This window comes from Sciurus vulgaris, assembly GCF_902686455.1.
Source record: "Sciurus vulgaris genome assembly, chromosome: X".
Classification (NCBI taxonomy): domain Eukaryota; kingdom Metazoa; phylum Chordata; class Mammalia; order Rodentia; family Sciuridae; genus Sciurus; species Sciurus vulgaris.
The window spans coordinates 33,802,606-33,824,276 of NC_136471.1; the positions used below are offsets into that span (position 1 = coordinate 33,802,606).

General features: G+C 37.2%; 1 protein-coding gene across 1 annotated transcript in view; it reads right to left on the reverse strand.

Annotated features, from left to right (window-relative positions):
- Positions 1-20,990, reverse strand: part of WDR44 (WD repeat domain 44) — a 96,993-nt gene extending 76,003 nt beyond the window's left edge. The window contains exon 1 of the mRNA XM_079123357.1: positions 20,511-20,990. Within this exon, the coding sequence (XP_078979483.1) occupies positions 20,511-20,572 (62 nt within the window). The 5' untranslated portion in view covers positions 20,573-20,990. The remainder of the gene's footprint in view (positions 1-20,510) is intronic.
- Between the last annotated feature and the right edge of the window lie 681 nt (positions 20,991-21,671).

Sequence of the window (21,671 nt, forward strand, 5' to 3'; positions counted from 1 at the left end):
ACCTACATTTGCCACCCATTTAACATTTAACTAAACAACAGGGAACTCAAAAAACCACCTTCTATGGTACAAAAATAAAATATTAGTGCAGTTTCATTATTAACATCCCCATTTCCAAACTTATTATATTTCATGAAAGAAATATACCAAAACATTTGGTCAATGCACAGAGAAATGGACTAACAAGGTCTTTATTTTTGTCCCTAAGGGAACTTCTTTTTCAGGCTTTGAGAATAAAACGTGGTTGGCTATGAAGAAGCCTCTGGTCAGGCTGCAAAATTCCTGACAGCTATAAAGATAGGTAAAAAGAAGCAATGACATTGAAGGAAGTAGTATAGTGAGTTTGCTAGAAAAAAAGCCTGTTGCTTGGGAAATAATTTTCTTATGGAAAGGTGACTTAATCTACGATGAGATTTTGTTTTTATCTCCCTCTTCTGCCTTTGCCATAAGAAACACAAAAGATGAGCTTAAGCAGTGTTTCAAGCAACTGAAACAAGCAGAGAAAAGAACAATTTGCTGGTACAAAGTGCTGGAATTCTAAGGTCCTTGAGGTGAATTGGATATGAGCAGAGATAAGGGGGTAGTAGCCAGTCATTAAAGCAAGCAACAAATTAAAGGGTTCTGATTTCTAAAGCTCAGCAAGCTCGAAACAGTAAGATCTGATAGCAAACCAAGACCAACACTAAAGTGCTAAGTCTCAACAGGGATCAGAAGGGTTCTGTTGCTCAGAAAACACTGACATGGAACCCTTTTATTGTCCACTAAGGCTAGGCAGGAAAAAAAAAGCACCAGCAAAATCCAAACCAACCAACCAATCAACAAATATGCGAAAAAATGTTCAACATCTCTAGTAGTTAGTGAAATACAAATCAAAACTAAGATTTCATCTCACTCCAGTCAGAATGGCAATTATCAAGAATACAGGCAACAATAAACATTGGCGAGAATGTAGGGAAAAAGTACAATCATATATTGCTGGTGAGATTAGAAATTGGTGCAGCCATGGTGGAAAGCAGTATGGAGATTCCTTAGAAAACTTGGAATGGAACCACCATTTGACCCAGCTATCCCACTCCTCGGTTTATACCCAAAGGGCCTAAAATCAGCATACTACAGTGATGTAGCCACATCAATGTTTATAGCAACTCAATTCACAGCAGCCACACTATAGAACCAACCTATGTGTCCTTCAGCAGATGAATGGATAAAGAAAATGTGGTATATATACACAATGGAATATTACTCAGCCTTAAAGAAGAATGAAATTATGGCATTTGCTGGTAAATGGATGGAGCTGGAGAATATCATACTAAGCAAAATAAGCCAAACCCAAAGAACCAAAGGCTGAATGTTTTCTCTGATATGTGGATGCTAATTCACAATAAAGGGGGCACTAGGGAAGAACAGAGGTACTTTGGATTAGACAGTGGTGGGTGAAGGGAGGGAAGGTGGTCTGGGGGTAGGAAGGACAGTAGAATGAATCTGATGTTATTACCCTGTGTGCATGTTACCGCCCGCGGCAATTTGTTACCACCTACAGCAACAAGTGCGCGGGTATTTATCGGAGGGACTGGAAACTGAGCTACTTCTACTATCTCTTTAGTGGGCTGCTTTCTTGCTTGTTTGTTTGTTCCCTAGCTTATAGAGGAAGAAAGGCTTTGGGGGGGAGGGGAAGAGAGAGAGAGAGAGAGAGAGAGAGAGAGAGAGAGAGAGAGAGAGAGAGAGAGAGAGAGAGAGAGAGAGAGAGAGAGAGAGAGAGAGAGAGAGGCTTTGCATAAGAGAGAGAGAGAGGCTTTGCATAAGAGAGAAAGAGACTTTGCTTAGGAGAGAGACTACACTTTCAGAGATCTATATCTTCTTAAAGTCCTGCATCCTGCGATCTTCATTCTGCGAGCTGCAACCTGCATTCTGCAATCTGCCATCTACCTTCTGAGATCTATCAGAAGTGCTGCTTATCCTCCACCCAGAGATCTAGAGGTGTGGCTTATCTCTCTGCTAGCTGCTTATCCTTGATGCTTCATATAGGTGTGTGTCTTATATATTAAGGCAGCCAATCAGCTTAGGATCAGCACAATTGAGGCACGCCCCTCAGTACCAATCAAGAAAGAATGAGGAATATCTGTTGACCACTAGCACAAAGGAGACATTAACTAATCAGGCAAAAGTAGATCACACTGTGTTAACACTAACTATGTGCTACCTCTTGACTCAACGCCAGCCGCCGTCCTAGGGTTACCCAAACATGTCTTCTGCATCTCCCCCTTTTTTAGTTTAAAAAGGTGATGAATAGTAACGGATGTGTGATGGCTATCACTACATCTGGACCGACTGTGCCTCTCTTAGGCATCCACGTGTCCCACTGACATTCTTACCTGTCATCAGATTACCAAGAAGCTTGATATTGTCTTGGCTCCTGTCTTAGGTTGATACGTCAGCCACAAGAGACCTTCCCGTCTTTGACTACCAGCCGTCCATTTGACACAACCAAGCAGTTCTAGCTTCTAAGGTGGCAAGTGCGTTTTTTCCCTTTGTTGGCATAGGCGCATCTTACACATGCAGTAAAATGCTAACACAAATAGACACATGAATAAATCTAAGTTTCCCGAAACTGGGTTCATGTGTAACGTCCATTTGTCATAAGTGACTAGGCAAAAAGCCTTTTACCAACACGAGGGACTAGGGAGTGAGTTACACAGGATGAAAACAAGTAGCTTGCTTTACTGAGGAAAAGATGAAAACCGTCTGAGTTTGAATGCTGGAGTATGAGGGGCCACAGGTCCAGCCAATTCCAATCTGGGAGTCGCCTGAGTGATGCAATCACTATCAGCAAAAGATTTTGTTATTCCTTAAACTCTACAAGGGCTATGACAACTGCTTCCATTTCTACCAACTGAGCTGATTTTTGAGATGTAATCTGAATGATAGTATCTTGGTGAGTAACTACTGTAGCAGCACCATCAGGAGAAACATTCAGGGCCTTAGGAAAGGATTGTGTCGAGGAACCATCTGAATTCATGATCTGACATTGTTCCCCTCTAAGGCTCCGTACATTTGTGAGCCTTGAGTTGAAGAGCCCTGTGCCCTCTTTCTTAAATGATTTTGTAACATCTTGCCCTCAACATCAGCAACCAATTTGCACTTGTTAGCCCAATGTTTTCTTTTTCTGCACTTTGGGCAAAGACCTGGGGCACCAGGTGTAACAGATTTTACTGTAGTCACCTCTTGTCTTTTATTAGGGCATTGCCTTTTGATATGGCCTGGCTGTCCACATAGGAAGCAGCCTTTAGGCGAGCCCCTCCAAAGGTGTTTAAAGGAGAAGTACCTCTCATAGCTGCAGCAATTATATTTCCTGAAATCACTGCCTCATTGATATCTTTACAAAGTTTTATATAGATAGAAAGGTCCCTTTTATTTTTCCAGGCCCTGATAGCCTCTTGGCAAAATTTGTTAGCATTTTCATAAGCTAGCTGCATAACCAAAGGCATAGCTGTCTCTACCTCTTTTGCCACTGAGCTCTCCAAATCAGATATTATCCTCCAGATAACACTGCTCTGCATAGCTGTTTCCAATCAGTCCTAACTGCCTCTTCAAAGTTTCCTCAAATACAGGCAGGTTCCACGAATTTTGAAGTTCTTTGTATTAGATTCAGCTCTCTCCTACCTTTTTCCCTTGTTCTTAAGTTTTCACTACCACTCAGTTATTCCTTTTTGGGGTTCTTTGTATTAGATTTAGCTCTCTCCTACCTTTTCCCTTGTTCTTAAATTTAAGTAATTGTTTTCTAAGTCACTACCACTCAATTCTTCCTCACTTTGTTCTCTTTAACAGTTCTTTTCTGTCGCTATTAGATCCTGTTTATGAAGATCCCCTTGTGGCAGCTTGAGCAGCCTTTCCTCTATAAACCCTGGGCTTGTTTCTGCTAGAGTTTGAATATATGATCGTGCAGTGGTTTCCTTCACTGTCGTGTCATTACCTTTTAACACTTCTTTTTTAACCTTAAATCATTTGGGTCTTTAAAATTTCCGACCCCATTTTTTCTTACTATGCCTTGCCCTTAAACCGCCCTGGCCAGAGATTCCGCGAGGCTCCTACTTTCCCTCGCCCTATTCCTGCGAGGTTCCTATTTTCCCTCACCCTATTCCTGAGAGGTTCCTCAGTTTCCCCACCGATCTGATTTCCCTTTCTCCCTTTTTCTTTTTTCCCCATACGGGCCACCATTTGTCACTGCCTGCAGCAATTTGTTACCACCTGCGGCAATTTGTTACCACCTGCAGCAACAAGTGCACGGGTATTTATTGGAGGTGGACTGGAAACTGAGCTACTTCTACTATCTTTCTCTTTAGTGGGTTGCTTTCTTGCTTGTTTGTTTGTTCCCTAGCTTATAGAGGAAGAAATGCTTTGAGAGGGAGAGGGAGAGAGAGAGGCTTTGCTTAAGAGAGAGACTACACTTTCAGAGATCTATATCTTCTTAAAGTCCTGCATCCTGCGATCTTCATTCTTCGAGCTGCAACCTGCATTCTGCAATCTGCCATCTACCTTCTGCGATCTATCAGAGGTGCTGCTTATCCTCCACCCAGAGATCTAGAGGTGTGGCTTATCCTCTCTGCTAGCTGCTTATCCTTGATGCTTCATATAGGTGTGTGTCTTATATATTAACACAGCCAATCAGCTTAGGATCAGCACAAGGGGCATGCCCCTTGGTACCAATCAAGAAAGAATGAGGAATATCTGTTGACCACTAGCACAAAGGAGACATTAACTAATCAGGCAAAAGTAGATCACACTGTGTCAACACTAACTATGTGCCACCTCTTGACTCAACGCCAGTTGCCATCTTAGGGTTACCCAAACATGTCTTCTGCATGCATATATGATTACATGACCACTGTGATTCTACATCATGTACAATCAGAAGAATGAGAAGTTATACTCCATTGATGTGTCTAAAAGCATTCTACTGTCATGTATAACTAATTGAATCAAAAAATTAAAAAAATAAAAATCTTTCTAGGACATGCTCCAGTGACATGCTTTCTCCATCCATGCCCCATCTACAGTCACCCCAGTTAGTATATTCAAATTATTAATCAATCAAATGAATTAATCCACAGATTATATCATGGCTTTTATAATCTAATCATTTCATCTTTGAATATTTCTGCATTAACACAGGAGCTTTTGGGGAATCATTCATATCCAAACTATAACAAGTTCCTACCCTGAATAGACAGTATGGTGATAGGTATCTCTCTTGCTAGGAGTTTTGATGGACTATAAAAACTGCACAAAGATAGAATATTTTGTCTTACTATTTATACCAAGTCTAAATCTAGTAGTATTCTATCTATGTGTGCATGTGTGGCTATTCCCCTCCATGTATAATCCCTAGGAAACTCTCCAGTGTGATAATGCCTCTTGGGGAAGAAGCAGAAACATAATACTTATATGAATGCCTCATCAGTGTATGGTTTTGTTTAAATTTTTGATATTCTACACTATAATTTGAATCTTAAAATATTTTCAATTTTATGTTAACCATTGTTTTGCAGAATCTTTAAAAAAAATTCTTTACAGCCATATTATTATTGGACGAATACCAGATATATACATCCTTCAATTTTTCTTTGTCCAAAGGAAAAAATAAAACTATTATGAAAAATCAACAATCAATTACAGGTTGAACAACAACAACAACAACAAAATTTCGAATTTTGAGAACAAAATCATGTTTTGTTTTTAAAATCTTTCTCTTAAGTGCTTAGTTTAAAAAATTTGGTATCCGGTGTTGCATACTGAAGTTAAAGTGTATATATCTACTGTACTAATTAGTTATATTCTTTGTGGAACATTTTACTAGATTCTATGCTAAGCATGACAATCCCTCAGAGAAAGTGGGAAGTCAAGAAACACCTTCAAATGAATAATGGTACTCAAAAACTGAAGAAATGGCATCTAAGAGAAAATCAACTGCTAGCCTTTCAAACCCAACCATTCCTGTCTTTGCTATGCTCATTCTCACAGTCTTATTTTAAGTTGGCCACTACAAAAAGTGACAATCCTAAAAAAACCTATAAAGTCTAGGAATGAGAAGAAAAAAATAAGTGCCATGCAATCATAAACTAGTCTCATTTTCCTAGTACATCTTAAAATGTCATGTTTTAACTAGGAAGAAGAAAACAGTAATCACTCAAATTTCCCTGGACATAAGGTAATACTGGTTTATTAACAAGACTAACAAAAAGCTGAAAAAATAGTTAAAATAATCACATAACAGGGAACTCACTGAATCCTCAAGATGTGAACTATTATTATCCTTTGAATGGTCATTTTAAGTTTTAAATATGATGAAAATCCAGAAGTAGAAATGTATCAAAAGTACCTATTTTATCAATGATATTGACAGAAATGGTGAGAAAATTTGGCATAATGGCTCATGTTGTTTAGGTTTTATGGCAATTTGTAAATAACCTTTAATGAAATGAAAGGAAATTTAGTGATGAAATATAAAACTGTTCACAAATAAGGTGAATTACAAACTAAAAGTGGATACCTTAAACAACTATCTTGTCTAAAAAGACAACCTGATTTTTTAAAAAATTATGTGTATATTATAGTCCCACGTCATATTCCTAAAAGAACTGCTTGATAATATTTATTGAAAAAAATAACAAAAAATTGTGTTCTTTGGCGTACTCCAGAATTTTAAACTAAAAGCACTCTACTGTGCACACTTACAACCATTCAATAAATACCTACATTAAAAAATAACTCTGGGCTGGGGGTGGTGGTGCATGCCTATAATCCCAGCAGCTGGGGAGGCTAAGGCAGGAGGATTACAAGTTCAAAGCCAGCCTCAGCAAAAGCAAGGCACTAAGCAACTCAGTGAGACCCTTTCTCTAAATAAAATACAAAACAGAGCTGGGGATGTGGCTCAGTTGTCGAGTGCCCTAAGTTCAATCCCCGGTACTCCAAAACGAAACAAAACAAAAAAACTCTGGGGTAACGCAGCAATATCACAATGCCCCAGTTAACCAAAGTAGGGTAAAATAAAAATCAGATCCATTAATGTTTTAAAGTAATTTCTAGTAAAATAGAAGCAGAAAACTAAAATTATGCCTATCTGGAGAAGTCATTAACTATTGCAAGCATGTGAGATCACTTTGAAACTTACTTTTTAAAAAGTTAAAAAAAAAAAAACAAAAAAAAACAAGATGTTGGGCTTCAGGACATATTACAGAAACTTTATCAAGCTAATATGTTAAGATACTGTAAGTTATCTAAAACATTCAGTGAAATACTTAATTGTACAAAGTAAATACCAGTAACTTGTGAATTAAAATTAGGGCTCTAAAGCATTTGTCAAACCTCCTTTTAAAGAAATGCAAATGGATCACTTCTATAGTGAACTTACTATTCAGACTTCAAGATTTCTGGCTGAGTTCACTGCTTATCACCCAAGACAGGCAGAGGAACAAAATTTAAACCAAATCATTTTAAGAAAATATTTAAGAATATCTATGGGTATTATCTCTGAGAAAAAAGGTTTTAGAGGAAAATAAGTGGTAAACTAAAGATTTTACTAAGATTCTGGTATAAAGCTTAGGTTTTGTTTTTTGTTTTTGTTTTTGTTAGTACTAGGGATCCTATACCCAGGACTTCATGCATGCTAGGCAAGCATTCCCGGCCCATTTTAAAAAATTCAAGACAAGGTCTCACTAAATTGTCCATACTGGCCTTGAACTTGTGATCTCCTGCTTCAAACTCCCACGTAGCTGACATTATAGGAGTGTACCACCACAGTTAATGGGTAAGTTTTAATTATTCTTGTTCTTCCTCACTATCATAAACGGAAAACCAAACATATTTTGGTAAGATTTAATATTAAGTACTATATAAATTCAATTTTATACTTTACGATTTGAATTTCTACTTTTGCATTTTTTATGAAAAAAATGTATGAAGGACTTAAATATTCTAGAAAAATCTTAAATTACCTAGAATGCTTACCTACATAAAACAATCTATAGGTTGAGTTTAAGCCCTTTATAATTTATTATAAAAAAGCTTATTCAATCTTATCTGCATCTTAAACAGTAATTATTATTCACGTAATTTTTCTAATTATCTAGTTATCAGGAATGCATTTTTTCCCATTAATTTAATTGTCAATATTTTGGTTAGGTAGAAAATATTAATAGCTATCACATATACTCATTGTGACTACTAGAAAACATATATGAAGGGGAAAGGGAAAAAATATTGTGTAAGTGACTTGTGGTCAAAAGCATGAATCAGTTATAAATAACAACATCACCACCACAGTACTGTGGCCTAACTAAACAACTGACAACAATTTATAAAACAAGTATAGAAAAAAATTGGGGGATAGAGTTTTTGATGAGGTATTGCACTGGCTCACATCCTGAGTTATCCTTAAGAACAATGAACATGCTAGGCATGGTGGTGCAGGCCTGTAATTCCAGCAACTCGGCAGGCTGAGGCAGAAGGATTTCAAGTTCAAAGCCAGCCTAAGCAACTTAGACCTTGTCTTGAAATAAAATGTAAAAAGGGTTGAGGATATGCACCCCTGGGAGCCTGGGATCAATTCAACCCTTATACCCAAAAAAAAAAAAAGGACAGATATATAACCTTTGAAAGATAGCAAACAGTGGTCTGGGATTCCAGTTCTTTTAGTAGCAAGGTCACTTTCTTTTTTTTTTATTTTATTGTAAACAAATGGGATACAGCAAGGTCACTTTCTGACCTGGCTACCTATCATAATCGATTATGCCAAAGCTTAAAAAGAAGGGAACAGGAAACACTGCCTTTTATTGTTTCAAAGTTATACATATCCAAATGTCAGGAGAGTTAGTCTTGTCATTTTAATAACTTACAAGTAAAATATAAATCACAAATGTTTATAGTTTAGAAAAGGAAAGTAAGGGGACCTGGTGTTTTGTATCTCCATTCAAAACTATTTGTTTAATAACCACAAGTTAGTAAAATTTCACCTCGTGCTGACTGAGCAACAAATCCCTAACCCACCTTGAGCTGTCAATTGTTCCACCTATTTCAAAAACTGTCCTATCACATAGAACTGCAAGACAATCAGAATTCACTGTATTAAAAAAAAAACTGAAAATGAATGCCCAACATCATGGAGTTATCTATATCATTCTTTGCATGTAATAACACATAGAACTATATTATACTTTTTTATTTTGAACCCATTTATCCCTGAAAAAGAGTTAATAACAAGAATTTGATACTAGGGCATGATAACTAGCAACATTTCCCAAGGCTTCATTGTTAACATTTAATAATTATTGAGTACAAGATGTCCCCAGTTACAAAGGTCCCATAAATCCAAACCACTGTCCTTGCCTCAGCTCCTCCCTTACCTCCCTTCTCTTACAGTAACTGGAATGTGTGTGGGAGGGGGGGCTCGGATGATTAGGTAGAGATCTCAGTGTACCAGGAAGTTCAAAAGTAGAAGACATTGTGAAGGGAAGTGGAACACCAGAGCATGAGTACATCAACTCAATACCCATCTAAACCTGCTGCTGCTGCTGCTACAACTCAACTGTGGACATTTCTCTATGCTGGAAAATAAGGAAAAGGCTAAAATAAAGGATAGCAGCCAAGAACTATGACCTGGTATATAATAGGGATAATAAAATTCACTTAAAGGAAAAAGAACTGATCTCAGTCATTTATCTTAACCCCTCAATCCAATTCAATAAAAATAAAATACACATTGCAAAACACTGACAAACATACTTGCTCTCACTCACCAAGGTACTAATTTCATCAAGCTACTGAATTCATGCTGTTTACCTATCTTTACGTAATCCAATAACCAACTTCCACCCAAGACACTACTAAATAATTCCACTTACAAATGTATATATCCAATTTAACTGACATTTTCCCTTACTCCTTCCTTAATCCTTCCACTCTTTATATTTCATCCATCACTGTTCTTTCTCAGTTATAAGGGACAAGTACTGTTATGCTAGGAAATCTCTGTATTAATGTTACTGGGTAAACTAGGAAGGAGAAAGTTGGCAATAAAGAGTGGATTTGGGGTTGGGGAAAAGGTTCAAACCACCTGTCATTTTAGTCCGATATGGGTAAATAAGCATATTTTAAGGGTGTTTTTCTTTAACCTTTTTTTTGGGGGGGAGGGGTGCTGGGGATTGAACCCATGGGAGCTTAACCACTGAGCAACATCCCCAGCCCATTTTTATTTTTTATTTTGAGACAAGGTCTCTCTAAGTTGCTTAGGGCATTGCCAAATTGCTGAGGCTTCCAAGTCACTGGGATTACAGGCATGCACCACCACATCTGGCTAAGAGGTTTTTAAAATAAAAACACTTAAATTGTTACTAGTACTATTTACCAGAAAGATTACTTATTCAGTCTCCTAATTTAAATAAAGGACTTCAGAGACAGATTTAAAAGAGGACTATGGGTATTAAGTTCATCCATAGCTATTCTTACCAGTTCAAGAAAAAGGCCAGAAAAAATATTCCTACCCCTTCTTTTAAACCTATTTAGTGACCAAATGCTTCCTTTGAATAAACCAAGTTTGAATACAGCACAACATACTGTTTACTGCTTCTCTAGAAAGCAGTTCATCAGAACATTCAGGATTCAATTATGGTTTGAAAAAAATGTTAAAAGTTTTGCATCTTAGGTTTCCCATAATTTTATGTTCCACCCTTGGATTTTAAAAAACAGATCCCCCTCTTTTAAAATTTTGAGGATCAGGGTCCCATGGAGAAAGTAAAACCTTCTGCTCTTAAGTCTATTTATGCAATTAAATTCTCCAAGGGGGCATTATTAGACTTTAACTGCAGTTTTGGATAAGATGTACCAGTCTTAAAATGAAACCATTCAAATTATGATTTAAATAAAAATTAAAGTTAAGAAAATTTAATCATTCACTGCCAAGGGTATATACTAACAAGCTTACTATAATAATATTCTAATTCAGAAAAGATACTTTTGGAAAAATATCAATATCTTAAAAGTAAAATCCTAATAAAACATACAAAAATTAGTTATTTCCATAACCAATAGCAAATTATCTGAAAAGGGAACAAAAAAGCAAGTCCATTTACAATAGTTAAAAAACCCTAGTAAACCAAAGATATGAAAGATCTCTAAAATGAAAATTATAAAATGCTGATGAGAGAAATCATATACCAAAAAGATATCTGAAATTCGTGAATTAGAAGAATCAACAATTAAAATGTCTGTACTACTAAGCAATCTATAGATTCAACACATTCCATATCATAATACCAGTAACACTTCTCACAGATCCAGAAAAAATTAAAAGTTCACATGGAACCACAAAAAAATCCTCAAATAGCCAAAGTAATCCTGAACAGAAAGAATAAAGCAGGCAGCATTATACTACCTGACTTCAAAACATACTGCAAAGCTATAGTCATTAAAATGAAGTGGTACTGGCATAAAAAGACACACAGACCAGGAATAGAACAGGAGCCTAGAAATAAACCCACATATCCATTCTCAACTGATCTTTAACAAAGGTGGTTAGAACATGCAATGGACAAAAGACAATAAATGGTGCTGGGAAAACAGGATATCCACATGAAATTAATCCCCTTTCACCAAATGATTTAAAAAAATAAATTCAAAATGGAGGGCTGGGGATGTAGCTCAGTTGGTAGAGTGCTTGTCTTGCAAGCACAAGGCCCCGGGTTCAATCCACAGCACCACAAAATAAATAAATAAATAAATAAATAAATAAATAGATAAATAAATAAATAAATTTTAAAAAATGGATTAAAGACCTAAATGTAACACCTGAAACTATGAAACTACTAGAAGAAAACATAGGTGAAATGCTTCAGGGCAATGGAACAGGCAAGGATTTTTAGGATAAGATCTTAAAAGGACAAAAAATGAAAGTAAAAATAGAAAAATGGGATTACACCAAGTCAAAAACTGTCTGCACAGCAAAGGTAGCAATCAGCTCAGAGAAGAGAAGGCCTACAGAATAGGAGAAAATATTTGCAAGGTACATATTTGAAAAAGGATTAATAACCAGAATATATAAAGAACTCAAACGACTTAATAGCAACCCCCCAATAATCCCATTTAAAATGAAATTCAATTAAGAAGTTACATTTCTCAAAAGAATATATACAAATGGCCAACAGGTACATAAAAAAATTCAACTTCCTTAATCATCAGGGAAATGAGATATTATCCTACTCCAATTAGAATGGCTATTATCAAAAAGACAAAAGATAACAAGTGCTGGCAAGGATGTGGAAAGAAAGAAACCCTTGTACACTGCTGATGGAAATGTAAATTAATACACTGTAGAAAAACAGTATGGAGGTTCCTCAAGAAACTTAAAATAGAACTACCATATGAACCAGCAATACTACTACTGGATTTATATCTGAAATAAATGAAATCAATCCATCAAAGAGATAGATATACATGCCCTGGGTTATTGTCAAGAAATAGAAACAACTGAAATGTTCATCAACTGGTAAATGGATAAAGAAAATCTGGTACATATATGTAATGGAATATTATTAAGCCATAAAAAGAATGAAAACCTGTTGCTTGTGACATCACAGATGGAACTGGAGGTCATTATGTTAACAGAAATAAGCCAAGCACAGAAAGACAGGTGCCACGTGATATCACTCACATGGAATCTAAAACAGTTGATCTCACAGAAATTCAGAGTAAAATGGTAGTTACTAGAGGTCAGAGAGAGGAGAGGAAGATGGAGTAAAGTTGATTAACAGGTACTAAGTTACAGTTAGGAGAAAGATCTGTGACATAATAGGGTGATTACAAATGATAATGTACTGCATAATTTTTTTCAGAATCTTTCTAAAAGAAAGATTCTGAATGTTTTCAACATAAAAAATGATAAATGAAGAGAGAAGTTTATCCTGATTTAAACATTGCACAATGTATACATGTATCAAAATATCACATGACACCTCATTAATATGTATAATTTTTATATATCAATTTTAAGAGTAAAATTCTACTTTGCTAAATAGAAATGACTTATATTGCGGGCTGGGGAGATAACTCAGTCGGTAGAGTGCTTGCCTTGCAAGCGCAAAGTCCTGGGTTCGATCCCCAGCACTGCAAAAAAAAAAAAAGAAATGACTTATATTATTGCAATGTATGGAAATGATACCAATGCTTAAACCTTAACAGATTAACCACCTCAGACTTAGTTAATACAAAAGATAAACTGTGCACATTTAGAAATTACTACTATACCTAGTAATACTAACAAGATGAGGTCCAAAAACAAACATTAATGGAAGTGACTTAAATATTCTACATAGTTCCTCAATATCCTTATTTTGGGCAAAATAAATAAACACATGTATAATTTAAAGCTATTTAGTTATTTGAATTTTGAGGTTTCTATGAGATAAAAATGTTAAGTGAACATGAAGAACTTAAAAGACCCATACAATTAATTTTGCAGCCTTTATCTTTCTTTTCCTGTTCATTCAAAGGCTGCAAAACAAAGATAATATTTCCTATTAAATTTCTAAACAGTTTTCTCAAATTATAATGAATTTATCTAAAGAATAAATATACTTTCTACAACCCATAGAAACCATTTTTGTTAAAAGCCAGATTATTTGGTAGTTGCTGATGAATCCAGATGCTCTTAAAGCACTTTGGCTAGCTGTGATGATACTGAGTCTAAAATCCTATTTGCAAATATATTTCCTAAAGGTCACCCTTGATCTTGAAATTTATTCTACTTGGTATTATAAAGGATAGCCAAAGGATGCCAGTGATGCAATGCATTCAATCTAAAAGACAATGGTTAACATTGGAACCGAGATAATTAGTATGAGGAAATTGCTGCCTGAACACGTTTTTGTTAAATTCTGTATGTTCAAAATGTTTAAAAATGTTTGGAGGAAAAAAAGGTTTCATGAACTTGAAAGCAACTGACCCTAATGGAATGCCAAATTATAAACTGTCAGATAGCTGCAGCCGGTAATAAAATGCTAAGACCTGAAGCATTTTAGCAGAACCTGATTATATGGTAATCCTAGCATCTGAGCGAAGGCAAAAGAGCTAGAAGAATAACTGATAGACTGGTTGCTATAGTAACCAAGATAAATTTGTATACTGACTGGGAAAAACATTGGGGGTGCCATCAGTTATGAGGCTCACATTTCGTCTTAAGTGCTTTCCCCTCAATTTTGAATCATGACATGACAGGCTGAAGAGTAAAGAGAGCACCTAATTAAAGATTTATCTGGTTAGCTGAATAATATCCAAAAGCAAAAGGGGAACAGACTTCATGAATGTTTGTAGAAATTAGTTTAGCTCTGGACAGAAAATAGAAACAAGGGTTAATTATCAATTCAATATCAGTAGGGCATCATAAAGCACCTATAATTTTGTGACTTTAAATATTGTCAGAGATATTTCTTACAGGTTATTAATACTTGCATAAAGGGTTATTTAACTCAGACCATTTATGTGTATCTAAAACAATACTAAATCGTGGGATTTGTCTTATTTCAGTTACACAGGCCCCAGGAAGCATCTTCATAACCTGGTCCCTTCACCCCCTCCACTTCCCTCGATACAACCTTCACAAGCTCCTTTTCATATTCCCTTCCTATACCTCCCCACGACCCCAAGATATAACCCTCAAAATTGCAGCCAGAGTGTGAGGAGGAAACAAAGTTTCTTTATTTTTAATGTGTTGATTTTATTTAACAAACAGCTTCTTTAAGGGATTTAACTGAAAAAAATCATCTGTCATAACAATGAACTGAAGAGAACACAGAATGTTGTACAAAGTTTACATGCTAAAAATTAAGTTTTTTCTGTTCTATAAGACAGCCAATTAACTATTTTTATCCTAAAACTGTTGTAGGTCTTTTTACATTTTTAAAAATTAAATTTTGTCTACTCTATTTTATGAAGTAGGTTATCATAAAAAGAAAAATAAAGTTCTCAACTTACAGATTCAAATTAATTCCCCCAAACTGCCATACTGCTACCAACTGTCCTACCTAAATGAGTCACCAATTGACATTTGGAAGTCACTAAATTTAGAACTCAAGTTTTACTAATTAACGTGTTGAAGGTTTTCCCTACTTCAATATGATGTTATAAGACTGTGACAAAACAGCATTTATAAGTGTATTTCTATCAATCCACAAAGTCAACAGCAATCAAATAAAACCTATGATCAAATGTCAAAAACTCAGGAACAAACAGCCATAAAGGAAGCTTTGCTTTCCTGAAGTAATCTACATCATGCAAATATTGTTTAAATAAAAACTATATAAAGTTTCAATTCAGAAACATTTCTGATGCCTAAGAAAGCTGAATTGTCAACAAAGGCAGCTATGTTAAGTTTTTGTTTTTTAGACATAGCAGTTCTTCCACTTTTATCACAGTTCCCATGACTTAATCAATATTTTGCCATTACTCCAATCTAAACATGGTAGTTGCAATTAACACTAACTAGACTCCTAAAAATAAAATAAAATAGTATAAACTCTGTTCTACATAAGCCAATTTGCCACCATGTTCATTCTCACTTGGAGAAAAGTGAGCAATAGTTAGGATGTGAGAACAGTCAATGTTCTTTGGCAAGTAAAACATGAAGAAATAGTCATGTTAGATAGAGGTACACCATCTTAGGAGTCTGGTCAATGGGGTATCTACCAGAAATCTATAACAAGGATAACCAGCATTTTTCTCCCCCATTCCACGACATGGCAGCACCATACAAATGAGGAATCAAGAAACCTGGGTTCAGTGCTGGATGCAGTGATGCCAACAGCTCAGAAGACTGAGGCAGGACGATCATTTCAAAGCCAGCCTAGGCAACTTAGTGAGGCCCTAAGAAACTCAGCGAGACCCTGTCTCTAAATAAAATATTAAAAAAGGCTGGGGATGTGGCCCAGGGGTTAAGTGCCCCTGGGTTCAATATCTGGTACCAAAAAAAAAAAAAAAAAAAAAAAAAAAAAATCTGGGTTCTAGTTTGTCTATCACTAATCTGCAATATGTTACTTCCCCTCTCTGAGTCTAGGTTTCACTTTCAGTTAAATGGGAGGACTGGGTTAAATGACTGAGTCCCTTCCTAGTCCAGAATGTATGCTTCCTTCTTCTGAGGACTCAAAAATATTTTGGCTGAATAAAGTGCTAAAAACACTACATTTATTTTTATAACACGTTCTCAGTGTCAGCCTTTAGAACATGTAGGTATAAGCCACCGGAGTTAGCAAGGGCATTCAACTCATATATAATTTACCCAATAAATAATTTCAAATCTATTGGTCTTGAATCATGTATCAAAGACATCAAATTTGTTAAACTGAAAGTTGTGTGTGTGTATGATTTCCTAAGAACAAAAGTTTATCAATAAAAGCACACTATTAAATCTCCATATAATGACAGACATTTAGAGTTGGAAGGGTCCTCAAAATGTAATTTCAATTTAAAGATGAGGAAGTGAAATGACTCACAGTTCAGAACTCCTTTCTACTACACCACAGTTCCTCTTACCTTTCCTGCAGCATTAAGCATGATACCAGAAAGAATGATGGACTGTGAAAATGATCTGTGTTCTAGTCCTAGTTCTGCCATTAATTTGTCATAGCACCATGGACAATTCACTTTTCTTCTATGGGCTTCAAGTTTTCACATTTTATAAGAAATAGTTTAACTAGATGTCCCTCTTACTTAGTAACAGACAATGATCTTATAAAATACCTATCTGACAAAACAAAAATATACATTCCTGAAAGAAAAAGTGGGAATATTTCTCTTTGGCGAAGAGAACTGAAAAGTTTGGGCTGCTGGTTTTAATTTTATTTTTGGTATTGGAGATTGTATCCAGGGCACTCTAACAGTAAGCTACATTCCCAGCCCTTTCAATTTTTTATTTTGAGACAAGGTCTCACTAAGTTGATGATGCTGGCCTTGAACTTGTATTCCTCCCAGCCTTCCAAGTCACTGGGATTACAGCTGTGTGTCATTGTACCTGGTCTTTCTGCTTTTGAATTTTTTTGTAGTACTGGGGATTGAATTCACAGCCTCTCAAATTTGAGGCAAGCGCTGTATGGGCGAGATACATTCTGAGCCTCCCCTCACCTGCCCATTTTAAATTTTGAGACAAGGTCTTGCTAAATTGCATATCCTGGCCCCAAATTTGTGATCCTACTGCCTCAGACTCTCTAGCAGCTCGGATTACAGATGTGCACCATCATACCTGGTTGGGATGTTGGTTTTATTTTTTTTCTTTTTCCCACATTTTTTATTGGTGCATTATAGTTGCACATGATAGGATTTTTATTTACATATTCCTACATGCCCACAATGTAATAATATAATTTAACCAATATCAATCTCCAGCACTTCCCTCTTTTCTCTCACACTGTGGTCGCTTTCCTTTATTGATCTCCCTTTGATTTTCATGAGATTCATGCCAACTCCCTACCTTTCTTTTCCTTTTTCCTCTCTAGTTTCCACATATAAGAGAATACATATAACCTTTGACCTTCTGAGTTTGGCTTATTTCACTAAACATAATGGTCTCTAGTTCTGGGACGCTGGTTTTAAACAAATGCATCCGTTCAATTCAGCAAGTTGATCCTTAAGTATTTTACCTAGAATCTATTAGGGGAGAATCTCCCCAACCCTGTTCTATACATAGTATGGGGGCAGCTATGATATACTAGGAAAAAATTCTGGACTAATGAGTCTGAAGAGCTGGTTTCAAATCTATGCTCTGCTACTTACAAGTTGTCTCTCCTAAAATAATCCACTTAATTTCTCTAAGCCTTAAGGTTCCTTATTCATAAAACTGGAGACAAAAATAAGGAAACTAGACCTAAAGCATAAGTCAAAATAAAGCATTATAAATGTAGTACATATTGCAAACCCGGAAAAGAGGCGATGATCTGCCACTGTGAAAAAGTAGATTGTACTGAACTCAAAACTCTTTCTGTAAAAAAAAAAAAAAAAAAAAAAAAAAAAGCTACTTTTCAACTTATTAAATTTACTTTCAAAGAGCAGATTAATAAAGCTGAAGACAACACTGGAGGGACAATGCAAGAAATATATTTTTAGGAAATGGACTGTATATTTGAATTTTGCTGATCAACAAAACACATAATGTTCAACTCTCTGCTAAGTTAACTATAACTTGGAGAAAAGTTCTGTGCAATCCCAAACACACAAAGGAAGGAACATTTCTTAAAAGAGTCCAAATTCAGTCTATCTCTTAGGGTTTGTAAGATGTGTTACTCTAGTTCATATCAAGGAACAGAAGACAATTCTGATTACCAAATTTCGAGTGATGTCATCTGTTTCTACAAATCAAGATTTCTCACTGCATTTCTAGGTTGTTAGTTGTTGGGTCAAGTCTGCTAATAGTATCTTATGCAAAGGAGTAAACCTTCCACAAAGGATAGAGGAAACTGTAAAAGATCTCATTCTTTTCCCCTTCTCTGAATATGGCTAGTTCTTTTCAGATGTAATTCTCCAGATGAGTTTATTTTCTTCCAAATTCTTTCACTAATGCAGCAGAGTCACGAAATCCAAACAGATCCTATATTCTGTTCACAGAAATTTCTTTCAACAAACTCAGATTTTGGACAGGCTTAGAGTTAAAATTAGGAAGCTGGGTCGCAAGGAATTTTTTTTTGTTTGTTTGTCTTTGTTTTTTTCTTTTTGCCTAATGTCAAAGTGCTTAAGAAGGGAGGAAGTGACTATCAATTCTATCAAAATGAGTCATCCAGTTAAGTAAAATACTTCCAAGTTCTGGATATGTCTTCCCAAAGTAAACACTGTGTAAAGTTAACAAATTTGTTAATGACCAGAAAAGAAATACTGAATTAATATTTGAATGCTTCTCTGTATTAAGTACAGGACTAAACAGTTTACATAGGTCCTGAAATAACTGTCTTTGAGGTTAAACTTATTTAATGAACTTAATATCCACATAATTTTAGATTGGTAATCATGTAAACCGATTTTTTTTCCTTCCCCCTCCAACATACACACACACACACACACACTCTAAAGAATTCAGTCATTACTTTGAAGGGAAAATCACAAAAAAATTATTTTTAAAGGAATCCAAAATATTTTAAAGTCCAAATGCATTTTTATTCTCTCCTAGATAGCCATGAACTTGTCTGATATTGAACTTGAAGGAGATTCAGTGCCATCTGGATATTTGGCATTACCACCCCAAAATCTCACAGTAGTGAAGTGATATGAATTTTAGTGAGAAGGTACACATTTGCAATCTGCCAACATATATTTCTTTCTGATTTTGTTTCTGTGATTTTTTTAGTAAATTGTGTATAATAAAGATTTTAGAATGATTTCTAAAATGTGCAGACAGCTTTATCAAACAGGGTATTTCTTCCACAGGGTAAGCATGAGAATCGAAGGCTGTTGAATTCTTAGAACCATATTTGTGATTTACACTAACATACAAATTTTACCAATTCTAAATTCTTACAGCATGGAAATATATTTCACTGCCTTTAGTTCCACCCATGATAGTAGAAGAGTTTGGCAAAAACGCTTTAAACACTATTTCGACTTTGAAAAGTGGAGGAGTGGAAAAGTAAGTAGAAGTTCTGGTCAAGGGAAGCATTCCAACTACTGTACTTTCAACTCAGAATCACCCTTATTAATCACCACTAAAACATCTTGCAAAATTAGATAAAGGGCACAAAGCTGGGGCTCCCGGTTCAAGCGTCAGATTACTCAGCACTTGTCTGTACCTCTGTAGTCGGTTGTATACATATTTATGTCTGACTCCCCTTTTAGACCACATCATCCTTCCCAATGGTAAAGACCTTGTCTTTGATTCCCTTTGCCTCACTGTAAGGTGCTATTTTAGTAAAACACTGTTGATTCAGAATGTCTCAGTTAGAGGACTTCCTTAAGTAAATATTCAATCTTTACCCCACTCCTTTTCTGTGCAAGAAAAAGTGGACAGCAATTAGGGAAGAGTTACAGCTATCTCTGACACCAATACGTAAGTTAGCGGTAAAAGGAAAAAAAAAAAAAAAAAACTGGTAAGTGAAATTTCTCCTGTTACCGCTCCTTTAATATATGGTCCCCGAGGCCAAAACGGATGTTTGAAAGGTTAAGTCTGAACCCCCAAAATACAAATCTCTGACTCTCATGCACGTAAGTTGTCCCACTCAAGAAGGTTGAATAAGACGAGGCAGGGGATTCGAGGGAGCACCCGGGGCTGTTCTCTAAGGAAAGGGGCGGGAGGTGCCCGAGGCGGACGATTCTTCCTCCTCCAACTTACCCTACCCTAAGGAGCCCCAGATCTGGGCTCTGAAAAGCTGGAGTGAGACTGAGAGGAACAGCAGTGGCGGACACAGCGGAACCTGGGAGGGGTGTATGGGAAGGCGCAGGAGAAGCCATGGGGCTGAGATGCCCGGCTTTTGGGCCATAGCTTCGTTACTTACCCTACAGGGTGCACATCTTCAGGGGCATCATAGAATTCCTCGGTGTCGCTTTCCGACGCCATTTATAGGACACACCCGCGGGTGAGGGGGCCGACGCCGCCTGGAGGAAGGGTGACTCTCCGGTCTCCTCCTCTTCGTCCTCCACCCCGGTGAGACTGTGGGGAGGTGGGTCCCAGGCGAGGTTAAGGAAGGAGCAGACGATCTGGAGTGAGCAGCCGGTTAAGGATAGGGGGTCGCCCTCAGTTGACGGGCTGCGGGAATGACCCCCCAGAGCGGCCGCCTGAGGAGGCGGCAGTGGGTCCAGGGACTGTTACTGCCGCCGCTCCCGGCGATAGGTGTATAAGGAGCGCAAGGGAAGAGGCGGTGGCTCTTCTCAGTGGGGGAGGGCGGGCGTGCCGGCGACAGCAGCTCCAATTTCTCCCGCAGCAGCAATTACAGCAGCTGGGAGAGCTAGTTGCCCGCAAAATACCGACGCGCACCTACCCTCGCGAGACTTCGGGAGGGGCCGGTAAAAGCGTGGGCGGGGCGAAGAGGTGGCGGGGGCGGTCCCAGAGAGTCAGCTCTGTGATTACTTATGCCTGGGAAGCCTATCAAAACGGCGCAAGCGCGTTAAAGGCATTCGGTGAGGGCCGGAAGTAGCGGAGAAGGGAGGGGGTCAGCCTCCTAAGGGGAGGAGTCTAGGACCTGCGCAGGAGCAGCGTGGAACCCCAACTCTGGGCGCGTGCCCGACGTAGGTGCGGTCTGGCATAGCGATTTACCCACTAACTCTACGAATTCATGTTTCCAAAGAGAGGCATTTAAAAGGGATAATTTTGAGTCTGCTTTTTTTTTCTTGTTTGGGAATGCTGTCAGGAACTGTTGGTGTGGGCATTTTGATGTGTATTTACGTTGCCCTAGTAGCTAAGCCCGAAATATCCCACCGTGGGGCGTCAGCAGGTCCACCACCTCTAGAGTTACAGGAATAACCCAACTTATTCACCACAAGAGCTGTAATTGAGATCCCTAGATAGATTTCGGACCACCAGAGGGTGGGTCCATGAGAAACAAACGGGGAGTGTCCCAATTCCATGGAGTAATGATGGATTTATTGCTGGAACTGAGCCAGTATAAGGCCTCGGGTTACTTTTTCCTCCACACACCTCTGTTGCTACCCCGACTTAA